This window comes from Piliocolobus tephrosceles, chromosome 13 (assembly GCF_002776525.5).
Source record: "Piliocolobus tephrosceles isolate RC106 chromosome 13, ASM277652v3, whole genome shotgun sequence".
NCBI lineage: Eukaryota > Metazoa > Chordata > Mammalia > Primates > Cercopithecidae > Piliocolobus > Piliocolobus tephrosceles.
In genome coordinates, this window is record NC_045446.1 from 2,043,146 (window position 1) to 2,054,309 (window position 11,164).

An 11,164-nucleotide genomic window follows, 5' to 3' on the forward strand; every position below is an offset into this window, starting at 1 on the left:
GGGCATGTAAACAGCAGGTGCTTATTTCTTGCAGTTCTGGAGACTGAAAGTCCAACATCAAGGTGCTGCTGATTCCAGTCTTGGTGAGGGCTCTCTTCCTGGCTTGCAGACGGCTGCCTTCTCTCTGTGTCTTCATACAGCTGTCCTTCAGTGCATGTAAGGAGAGAGAGAGAGAGAAGAGGGAGCTCCTAAATGACTCTTCGTATAAGGGCACTAATTCTATGGGACCAGGGAACTTCATGTCCTCATCTGTCCCTAATTACCTCCCAGAGATACACTTCCTAACACTATCTCATTGGGGGGCAGGGCTTCAACCTATGAATTTTGCAGGAACATGATTCTGTCCATAGTGAATGCTGGCAGTGAACCCGCCTCCTAAAGCTTTCTCTCACCATGTTCCTCACTCTGCTTAAAGATCCTCTGCAACATTGTGCCCCTCCCAAGGGTCCCTGCACTTGTCCCAGAGAGAGGGCAGCCTGGCAACGGGCCTGGGCCCTGACCCTTGAGCATCAGGGTCTGGCCTGAATGGGGATGGGCGTTCGCTTCTAGGTTCCTGAGAGAGGCAACACTGCAGCTTTAAAGGTGTTGGGAGCTCACTGCCCCCGTTTGTCATGAAACAGTGTCTTCATCAAGGGCTAAATAAAGCACACTGACCACCAGGAATGGGGCTGGAAGCTTCTGCCCTGCAGTCTACCTTGTCTGCACAGGGAGTGTGGGGACCATTAGGAGGAGGTTCGATGTGCGTTTTTCTGCCAGCGGGTCTTCCCCTTCCCCCAGTCCTGCCCAGGCCCGGGGGGTCGCTCTGAAGGCATCTGGTTCTTACCCTGGGCATCTCCTGCCTCTGCCCCACTCCTCCACCCCCATGGGGTGCCACTTCTCAGCCCAGGCTGGAGTGGCCCAGGCAGGACAGCTGGCTTGGTGGTGCCCGGCCCCACAAACTAGTGGGTGGCACAGCGTGGATGTGGATGGAGACGCCTCCCCTACAGTCTGTCCCTGGCATCTGTGACACAGGTGTGGGATCCCTTTAGACTCCCCTGGGAGACAGCTGTGTCTTTGAAGGGGCAGCCATCCCTGGGTTTCCTCTGCCATCACTGAGGGCAGAGTCTAGGCTCCCAGGGGCGGGGGGGAAGCAGGGTGCCCGTCAATGCCCGCTGGAGTTGGCCAGTGGAGGCAGCAGCCCATGGCACTGAGAGGGAAGGCCGTGGACTGGACTGTTCCAATCACTGCCAGAGCCAGTTGCCATCTCAGCCACAAGCCCAGGGCCTCGTGGCCACCCCTGCTGGGCTGTGCCCTGCCCTCCTTAAAGGTTGTGAACGAGCTCCCCACTGGGGCACCCCTGACCAGCTCACTCTTCTTTCGTCTGTCCTGGCCCTGATGCTGGGGGTTGAGATATCAGAACTCACCGGAAACCACCCTAAGCAGAGATCACTCTGGCTGCCATGCCCCAGAACCTCCCTTGGTTGGGAGCAGAGCAGTGCCCAGAGCCCAGAACCTGGTTTGAGTATGCTCTTGGCTCTCAAGGGGCAGGCCAGAGTGCCTCCAGGCGAAGGGGGCTGCCCAGGCAGTGGGGGTTCAGAGGTCCCCTGGGACCCGCCCGGCTGACCCAGGCCTAGGGTGATGCAGAAGGGGAGATGCCCTCCTCCTCCCTGGGCTCAGGAGAGGATGTAAAGGCAGCTCCCGGGGTGCATCTGTGCTGCAGGGACAATCTCAGAATCAGGGCAAAGGACAGAGAGGAGCCAGATTCAGGCACCTGTGTGGCCCCCACAGGTCTCTTCAAGCTCCAGGCCCCATTCCCTGTGACACAGGTGGGAAGCTCTTGAGTGCCTCCCCTATGGGAAGGGCCGCGCTCACAGACAGCACAGGGGCCCCCAGGCTCCAGGCCCCAAAGCCCGGCTGCTCACCTGTGATGGACAAAAAAGGGTCCCTGTCTCAGGAAGGTAGAGGCTGCCACCTCCTGGCCCGAGGACACAGCCTCCCAGAGGAGGGGCCTGCTTCTAAGTCCAAGTCCCACCCCAGTTGGATAACCAGGGGCAACTGCCCAGGTAAACTGAGACAGCAGCAGCAGGCAAGCCAGTGCAGAGATGGGTGATCCACAGTTTCATGGGCAGTGGCAGGTGGAACAAGGGCGTCATGGGTGGAGGGCTGGGCAGCTGCAGGTGGCATCCCTGAGCCAGGGGCCTCCTGGTGGGTAAGGACATTGTGGAGCGAGCAGGCGCACCTGGGACCCAGGAATTCACAGGAAGGAGAGAGGAAAAAGGAAGTCTCTGGCGGGTAAACACCGTCACATATGCATGCATACACATCCACGCCTGCACACGCGTCCACACCTGCACACGCGTCCACGCCTGCACACGCATCCATGCCTGATCTCTTCCCTGGAAATAAAGCCAGGGGACCCTAGGCCAGCTTGCAGTGGGGCCTAGCCCTTAGAACAGGCTCCTTGGTGGGATAGGGGTGGGGGCAGCTGTCCTCCTGGGCCAGCTCCTTGGGGCTGAACCTGCACTCTAGGAGCCTTCCAGGCTCCCAGGGGCCGGCACCACCTCCAGAGTAGGGGGGCAGGGCTGTGTGGGGTGGGCAGGGGCATGTGGGGTTGGCAGGGGTGTGTAGGGAGGGCAGGGGTGTGTGGAGTGGGCAGGGCTGTGTGGGGTGGACAGGGATGTGTGAGGTGGGCAGGGCTGTATGGGGTGGGCAGGGGCGTGTTGGGTGGACAGGGGTGTGTGAGGTGGGCAGAGGTGTGTGGGGTGGGCAGGGCTATGTGGGGTGGACAGGGATGTGTGAAGTGGGCAGGGGTGTGTGGGGTGGGCAGGGGTGTGTGAGGGTGGGCAGTGGTGTGTGGGATGGGCAGGGCTATGTGGGGTTGACAGGGATATGTGAAGTGGGCAGGGCTTTGTGGGGTTTGCAGGGGTGTGTGGGGTGAGCAGGACTGCCTGGGGTGGGCAGGGGTGTGTGGAGTGGGCAGTGCTGTATAGGGTGGGCAGGGGCGTGTGGAGTGGTCAGGGGTGTGTGGCGTGGGCAGGGGTGTGTGGGGTGAGCAGGGCTGTGTGGGGTGGACAGGGGTGTGTGGGGTGGGCAGGGCTGTGTGGGGTTTGCAGGGGTGTGTGGAGTGGGCAGGGATGTGTGGGGTTTACAGGGGTGTGTGGAGTGGGCAGGGGTGTGTGGGGTGGGCAGGGCTGTGTGGGGTTTGCAGGGGTGTGTGGGTGAGCAGGGCTGCGTGGGGTGGGCAGGGGTGTGTGGAGTGGGCAGTGCTGTATAGGGTGGGCAAGGGCGTGTGGAGTGGTCAGGGGTGTGTGGCGTGGACAGGGGTGTGTGGGGTGGGCAGGGCTGTGTGGGGTGGGCAGAGGTGTGTGGGGTGGGCAGGGCTGTGTGGGGTTTGCAGGGGTGTGTGGGGTTTGCAGGGGTGTGTGGGGTGGGCAGGGCTGTGTGGGGTGAGCAGGGCTGTGTGGGGTGGGCAGGGGTATGTGGGGTGGGCAGGGGTGTGTGGGGTGGAGAGAGAGGTGTGGGGTGGGCAGCAGCCTCACAGTGGCTTCCCCTCAACAAGCCACTTCCTCTTGCACAGGGGGTGTCGGGGTGGGAGGGTGCAGCCCAGCAATAGGCGTGGAGGTTCCCCTGGCTCCCTGACCCCGCTGGTGGGGCACAGGGAGGGGGGCTGTGGTCAGACCTGGTCTCTGGAGGGCCAGCCTAGGGTTCCCGTCCACCTGTCCGGGAGTTTGACGCCACTTTGAGATGACAAGTGAGGCCACCTGGGCACAGTGCTGGTGTGAGAAGGTGCCCACCAGGACAGGCCAAGAACCCAGGTCTGCCCTGCTCCAAAATTCTTCAGACCTGACGAAGAGGGACCCCATAAGCGGGTGGTGTTCCAGGCCTGCCTCACCAGCTCCAGGGAGGTCAAGGTTGGAGAAAGAATTCCAGGGAGGAGCCGGACATAGCCAAGAGCAGCTCTCTCCCTGGAGAGGACGAGCTGGCCACTTGCACAGCCCGGGGTCCTCCAGCCCCTAGACCTGGTACCTTCACTCTTGCTGCCACCGCTAGATCCATACCTGTGCCCCAGCCTGAGCCACACCTAGGCCTCCAGCTGAAGTGACACTGTGGGTACCAGGCATCTGAGGTCTCCACAAGCCCCCACAGACTCAGGGTGGGAATTCCTGGGGGCCAGAGCTGCAGAAGGTGCTGCCTGGAGGAGCTGGGCTGGACAGGGGTCCTGGTTGTCCCTGCTTCTCCGCAGAGGGAGGGAGGAGGTGGCCTGAGCAGTTCCTCCAGCAGCACTCCTGAGTGGGCAGCAGCTGGGCCCTCTTCCCACAGCCACGCTGGGGTTGCCATGCCTGCAGGTCTTGGGGGTCCCCTCCCCCTCGCTGAGGTCCTGACCAAATGTAGGAGGAGCAATGCCAGCACCGAGGGGTGAGCAGAGCCGCCCGTTAGTGCCCCTGGGAGGGCCGGGAGTGGTCCCTGAACGGTGGACTCACCCGGAGCATCTTCACACTCTTCAGGCCCACCCTGCCCCAGAGGCCCACGGAAGCCCTGCCTGTACTGGGGCCACAGCGCTGCCCCACCCACGGGTAATGACACGGCTTTGTGTAATTACAAATTCCAGGTTTACAAAGCCTCCCCCTGGAGGCCCCATGTGGGTGTGAGTGAGGCCCCAGCCTACCCCTGTGGCCCCAAGAAGGCTCTGCAACAAAATACCCATTAGTGCCATCCATGAAGGCATTAAAAACCAATGACCTTCTCAAAACGTAAGCTGTCACAGGACATTTCAAAGGGTGTTTCCTAAGAATACCTCAATAACGATGTTCCAAGGAGACCCCATCTCCAAATTCCTCCAAGGATTACGCCCCCAAGGCCCAGTCCACACTCGCACACTCCCAGGACGGGGAGCTCACCTCCTCTCCCCCAGGCACTGTTTCCTCTGCATCCCACACCCAGCCCTGCCCATGACCTTTCCCCTCTCGGCACCATCCTCAGTGACCACACCAAGAAGGGCCTCAGATGTCGGCAAACGCCCTGGTGTCTTGGGCTGGGCTGGGGGCAGCAGGGTGAGGTTGAGGGGGGGAGCCAACCTCACTGCCCCTCCCCTTCCTGCCTGCCCTTCTTCCGGGGCACCCAGCAGCTCGGTCCTAGGCCGATGTTGACAGACAGACAGAGAGGCGGATGCAGCCTACCCCTTGGGCAGGGAGCTGCGGTCTGAGGCCCCTGCCCAGCTGGAAACCACAGGGAGGGGAAGGGAGGGGAGGGGAGAAGAGGAGAAGAGAGGAGAGGAGCCGTCATGGGGCCTTGGAGTCGAGTCAGGGTTGCCAAATGCCAGATGCTGGTCACCTGCTTCTTTATCTTGGTAACAGGCAGGTCGGGCAGGAGTGGGTGGTGGGTGGGGGTGAGAAGGGGTGAGGGGTGGCAGGGCCTCAGCACGGGGATTACCCCTCCTCTCACACACACACCAGCCCTACTGTCCCTGTCCTGCCCTTGTAGACATGTGTCTGGGGCTCCTGGTGGCAGACAGTCACAGGCAGTGACCGCCATGGGCAGCCCGTCTCTCCTCCTGAGGGGCAGGCAGCACAGAGCCCGGAGGAGGCCTGAGTGGGGCTGAGGCCTGGGGCAAGCTGGGGTGGAGGAGCACTGGTTGCCGGGCTCCAGGGACCTTCTCCCCTTCCTGCCCAGGAGGGTGCTGGCACACGGGTGGGGCTCACTCGCACTCCGTAGACAGAATGGTCAGAGGTCCTGGGTGTCTGGGGAGGCTGGGCTGTGTGTGTATGCATCTACCATGTGTGAGTGCCTGAGTGTGCTGGGGCGTCTGCAGTGAAGGCCCCCTGAGACCACTCCACAGAAACACTGGGAATCCCTGCAGCTGAGCCTGTCTGTCATGGGACCAGGAAGCTGGAGAGAGCCCCAGCCCTGTCCCCTGGGGCCAAGCTCCCCCGTCCTGCAGCAGTCCCATGTCCCACACTCTGAGTCTGTCCTATCCACAGCTGCTGGGCCTCTCTGTGGCCACCATGGTGACTCTCACCTACTTCGGGGCCCATTTTGCTGTCATTCGCCGAGCGTCCCTGGAGAAGAACCCGTACCAGGCTGTGCACCAATGGGGTAAGCGAGGTCCAGGCCTGGCCGCATCGGGAGGGGCTTTGGGTGCAAGGGCGGCTGGTAGGAGCCGAGCCCAGCTGGACTTCTCGCAGTCCGAGTGGTGCCAGGCCCTGGGCAGAAGCCAGAGGTGGTCGGGGCAGGCAGGGACTGCCCTGGAGTCCTAGCTCCCCTGGACGAGCCTCGGGTCTGGGTGACAGCCGGTGTTCCTGCCTGGCTCTCGTGCCCCACAGGAGCGTGGGCACAGTGTGGGTATATGTTGGGCAGGATCAGGACCTGGCTCGGTGCAGTCAGGGCTCAATCCCAGGCAGGCGCCACCTGGGAGTGGCCTGGGGCCGGGCTCAGCAGGTCCATGAGGGCACCACATGGCTGATGTTCCACTCAGGACCTGGGACATGGGTGGGGAGAGGTGGGGCTGCTCTAGCCAGATGCCTCCCTGCAGAGACTCAGCAGCGACTTATCCAACATCCAGAGAGCGGGAGCGAGAGCCAGGGTCTGCTGGGGCCACTTGGGGATAAGGGTGAGGATGGTCCCTTTAATGAGGGGATGCCGGAACCGGACCTGCAGGGGACTCTCAGGCAGGAGCTCAGGGGCCCCAGGAGGGCTGCAGCCCGGTGGGCAGATATGGGGAAAATGAGGCCCAGGAGGTCAGGGCTGCTGCCTTAGAACCCACTGCTTTTCCCCATGTCCTAGGACCAGGGCCTCCCTGGAGGAGGACGCCTGGGGCCCAGGTCCAGGTCCGGACTGATAAGATTACAGCTCCAGTCCAGCCACTTGTCACTAAGGCATGGCGGGGAGCATGTGGCTTCCAAGATAGCCCCACAGGCAGGGAGGGCAGGGAGGAAAAGAGGGAAGGAGGGGCGGTCCCCCAGGCTGGACGAGTCCCGCCTCCCTCCTCCTCCCCTCAGGGCCCTGTCTGGGGGAGAGACAGCGCCCACTCAGAGCCCCTCAGAAGTCCCGCACGGGCCCCGACTCCCCAGTTAGATTTCAGACCCAGGCTGTGTGCACTCAGGACTGTCCTGAGCACCCCAACCCTCCTTCTCTCTCCTCCCAACCAGCCTTCTCTGCGGGGTTGAGCCTGGTGGGCCTCCTGACTCTGGGAGCCGTGCTGAGCGCTGCAGCCACCGTGAGGGAGGCCCAGGGCCTCATGGCGGGGGTGAGTTCGTTGTGTTCACAGATGCCCATGTCCCCAGAAAAGAATGAGGAAGGAGTGAAGAGCTGGCAGGCCTGTGCGCCACCCCCACACCTGAGTGGGCAGAAACAGAGGCCCCCGGGATGCTGGCCAGCCGAGACCCCCCACCTGGGTAGCCAAGGCTCCTCCACCAGGCCCCACCTCACCTTGTCATCCACATGCCCAACAAGGGTTCCTATAGGAGCCCTGAAAGACAGAGACGGCGCTCCTCACCCTGGGAGCCATTTCCAAAGTCCCTGGGAGGGTCTGATTCGATTGCCCAGCCAGCTCTGGGAGGGCACTGGGAGCATCCCGTTTCCTGTTCGGAGGAGGCCGGGCCAGGCAAGGGAAATGCCTCTTGAGCTCTCCAGCCTGGGTTTTCCTGAGCTGCTGGGGGTGTCTCCCCAGCCCCGAGGCCCCTTCACCCCACCCCATAGCAGTGGCCCCTTCTCGCCCCCATTCCTACTCCTCCCCATGGGCTTCTGTCTTGGTCCTTGCCAGCCCTCGATGGTCATCACAGGCCCCACCTGGCAGCAGCCTCCCCACGCCTGTCCTGCCCCTGCCAGGCCCACAGCCCTTCTCTCTCACCACAGCTAAGGCAGCTCCTCCCTGGCGCCCTGGACTCCCATCTGTCCCTCTAGCCTCCCGTCTCCCCATTCCAGCTGTGAGGAGCTTGTGCTGGGGGCTTTGCTCCCCTGTCTGGCCTGTGAAGCTGGACCGCTCTGGAAGTCCCTGAGGGCACAGCCTCCTGGGTCCCCAGGACCGGCAGGGTTTTCAGCTCAGCCTTCAAGTTCAGCGAATGCTTGTTTAATGACCCTGGTTTATAAATGTCTCCAAGGATAGGAAGAGAGTCACCTCCTGGAGCAGCTGCGGGGCCAACCAGCGCTGGGTGGGCCCATGGGGAGCAGAGAAGGACTCAGCAGCTCCAGCACTAGCCAGGATTCCTGCTCCGGGACACAGGAGCGTGGGCAGGGACAATCCCAGCCTGTGCTATCTGGCTTCAGGGCCAGGTGGGAGGCCCCAGTGGGGAGATGACAAGGCAAGTAGTCTGCCCCTCAAGAGGGTGTGTGGCCTGCAAAGGGACACCTGGATGGAAGGAAAGGCTGGTAACAGGGCCAGGCCAAGGGGTCCAGGTCTGAGCTGGAGGCCCAGAAAGAACCGGCGCTGGGGCTGCAGCACCATCCACCAGGGGGCGCCATGGTGCTGGGCTTGAGGCCATATATGCGGAAGCCAGCTGGGCCACGGGGTCCTGTCCCGGTCACCAGCCTTTCCCACCCCACCTTGCCCCCATGCACAAACCAGCCTAGCACACCCTGATCTGTGGCCAAGGCGGTCAGGGAGCACCTGGGTTCAGCTTCTGTGTCCCCAGCCAGCCTCAAGGCCAGGGTGACTTGATATGTGGTTCAGGCTTGCAGAGCAGCCTGGGAGGCCCCCAGCTGGATGCCTGCACTGGGCTGGGGTCCTGAGGACACTCCAGTCCGAGCTGGGTGGGCTCCAGTGCACCCCTCAAGCCCCAGTGTACTTAGACCCGGCCTGGATGGTGAGCTCAGCATGGCCACAGCAGGGAGCTGGGAGATCCACCCCCTTGAGCTGCATGCATGTGTGTGCATGAAGGTGAACTTATGTGCATGTGTGTGCAAATATACATGTGTGTGCACGTGCATGTGTGTGTGCATGAGTGTGTGTGTGCATGTGCAGGTGCCTCTGTGTGTGGGCGCAAGTATCTGTTACCGGTCTTCACCTGCCCCTGTTGCCATATGGGTGTGGTGTCTGCGTGTTGCATCTGGCACATCTGTGTGTGTGTCTGCATGCACGAGCACAGGTGAGGGGGCTAGGGATAGGGAGCAGGGAGTGGAAAGATGTTTTCCAATGGGCTGGGTGCCTGGATGCTCCCCACAAAGCCCTTTCCTGCCTGCCCCCACCCCTCCAGCCTCTCCCCTAGCTGGCCTCTTGCACAGGAAATGAAAGAGCTTGCTGGGCTGAGAGAGCAGAGCTGGCAGCGCTGCCCAAGGAAGCACATTCAATTCGCTTATGTATGTGTGTATGTATTTCCGTTTAGAATGAGGAGAAAGAAAATGGCCAGGGCAGACCTGACCAGCCAGCAGCCTCTGACGGTGAAGGCCTTGGGGAGGTCTGCATGGGCCCATCCACCACCCAAGATCCTCTCTGCACAGGGGGTTGCTGGGGGCAGAGAGAGAGAGAGAGGCCGTGGATGCTGTTTCTCCTGAGGAATGAAAAGGTTTCTGGAAAATGCTGGTCTCCTGAGCTGGCTCAGGGCCTCCAGCCTGGGAGGCAGCACTGAGTGACAGCTTCCAGACGGGGCCAGTGGCCCTCAGCCAGCAAGGAGGAGGAGGAGGAGGACAAAGACGGAGGAGGGAAGAGAAGGAGGAGGGAGGACAAGGGATGAGGAGATGGAGGAGGGGGAAGGAGGAGTAAAGAGAAAAGAGGAAAGGTGAAGAGAACAAAGAGGAGGAGGGTGGAGGGAGCAGGAAGAGGAAGGAGGAGGAGAAAAGAGAGGAGGAGGAGGCAGCTCCCTGGCCATCGCCCATCAGGCCTTGCAGCCTCCAGGGCAGGCGGGAGGGTCACGGGGAGCTGCCAGCGCCCCGTCCCTGCAGGGCTGGAGGCCCCATGCTCTCTCCTGTGTTTAGGGGCCAGCAGGGCTTCCCAGCTCTCTCCACGCCCCTCTTGACCAGCTTCCCCTGGCATGCCAGCATTGTTGCTGCCCTCCTGCCAGCATGTGTGGGTCTCTGTCTATTCCACGGACACCCATGCTCCTGGTGTCACCCTGAATGGGGCCCCAGGGTTGGAAGGGCCCAGACCCAACCTGCCTCAGCCTGTGGACCACCCAGGCGGGCACAGTGCTGCCTGCGGGGACTGGCATTTCACCAGGGCCTCAGGACTCCTGGGGGAGCTGCCTGGTCAGCGGCTAGACTCGCCATCAGGTACTCCGGGTCCTCAGGGCACCAGCACGAAGGCAAAGGCAGCCACCCAGACCCCAAGTTGGGGGACATCCCCAGGCTCAGGGCACCAGCACGAAGGCAAAGGTGGTCGCCCAGACCCTGAGTGGGAGGACAGCCCCAGGGTTCTTAGCCTGGGTGACCTCTGCCACCATCCATCAAACTGTCGGGGGCATATGTCTGCTCTCAGGGGAGGGGTCTCATGTTCCTCAGCTTCTGCAAAGGGGCTCTCAAAAGCCTGGAAGCCCTGACCAAAAGAACAATGGGGCAAGTGCCGGGGATGGTGAGCAGACGTTTCCCCAGAGAACGCCCCATTCCACAACTAGGGGCGCTGGCACCAGTGAGAGAGAGGGGACAGTGGTTGGCCGGGCCATGGGGACCCAGGCAGAGTATGGAGAGAAAGGGAGGTGAGGGAGGTGGGCTCACCTGCAAAGAGAGAGGCCACAGCATCCTGAGCAGGCACCATATCTGTCCCAAACCTCACCAGCGCTGGGCTAGCTGGTGGCTTGTTTCAGAAAAGAAGGCAAAACAGACGAGCCTACAGCACCGGCCCTGGAGAGGCTGAGGCTCAGCGGAGGCTCTGCCTGGCCCTGTCCCCTCAGGAAGCAGCCCCAGTGGGCAGAGCTCTCCATCTTCTCAGGGGCGCCCTCCCCCTCCTGGGCAGGGGTGCGGTGTTGCCATCAACAGGCCCCTGGGGGCCAAAATGGGAGAACAAGGGACGAATTCCCAAAAAGCGCCCAGGAAGGGGATGGGAAGGTGCTATGGAACCCACGGACCCAGCGCCCATGCTCTCCTCAGGCCAAGTCTCCCTCTCAGGCAGTGGGGAGCGGGGCTCAGATCCACGCCTCAACCAAGCATCCCGCTGCGGGCACAGCCTGAGGGCACTGCCCTACCCAGGCCTGCCAGGCCCTACCAGGGCCCTCAGTGATTGGCCAGGCCACTGCAGTGACCAGCCCCCCCCCCCCCCCAG

The 11,164-nt window shown here is 62.3% G+C and overlaps 2 protein-coding genes across 15 annotated transcripts in view; one reads left to right on the forward strand and one right to left on the reverse strand.

Moving 5' to 3' along the window:
- Window positions 1–1,905: 1,905 nt before the first annotated feature.
- Window positions 1,906–5,043, reverse strand: C13H11orf21 (chromosome 13 C11orf21 homolog). Its single transcript, XM_023183568.2, has 3 exons — window positions 4,878–5,043; window positions 3,659–3,752; window positions 1,906–2,181 (listed from the first exon to the last, which is right to left on the reverse strand). The coding sequence occupies exons 1-3, from the start codon at window positions 4,928–4,930 to the stop codon at window positions 1,930–1,932; spliced, it is 399 nt and encodes a 132-aa protein (XP_023039336.1). The 5' UTR covers window positions 4,931–5,043; the 3' UTR covers window positions 1,906–1,929.
- A 25-nt stretch (window positions 5,044–5,068) lies between these two features.
- The window catches only part of TSPAN32 (tetraspanin 32), a 17,175-nt gene continuing 11,079 nt past the window's right edge, over window positions 5,069–11,164 (forward strand). For 2 of the 14 annotated variants that reach the window (XR_002724727.3, XM_023183563.3), the window contains exons 1-4: window positions 5,082–5,337; window positions 5,958–6,072; window positions 7,125–7,222; window positions 8,076–8,276. Coding sequence is in view for 13 of the 14 variants with exons in the window: in XM_023183563.3 (XP_023039331.1) it covers window positions 5,146–5,337; window positions 5,958–6,072; window positions 7,125–7,222; window positions 8,076–8,276 (606 nt within the window). In the remaining variant the exon portion in view is untranslated. Of the gene's footprint in view, window positions 5,338–5,957; window positions 6,073–7,124; window positions 7,223–8,075; window positions 8,277–11,164 lie in introns of all 14 variants that reach the window. The other 12 variants (XM_023183554.3, XM_023183556.3, XM_023183567.3 and 9 more) reach the window with 11 other exon arrangements.

Excerpts from the sequence above, each read along its gene's own strand:
- C13H11orf21 (XM_023183568.2), bottom strand. The coding sequence starts at position 4,930 with ATGGGCAGGGCTGGGTGTGGGATGCAGAGGAAACAGTGCCTGGGGGAG. Across the intron at positions 3,753-4,877 it reads CAGTGCCTGGGGGAGAGGAG|CACTGTGCCCAGGTGGCCTC; the intron begins GTGAGCTCCCCG and ends TTCTCACACCAG. Across the intron at positions 2,182-3,658 it reads GCTGGCCCTCCAGAGACCAG|GAGGCCCCTGGCTCAGGGAT; the intron begins GTCTGACCACAG and ends CTTACCCACCAG.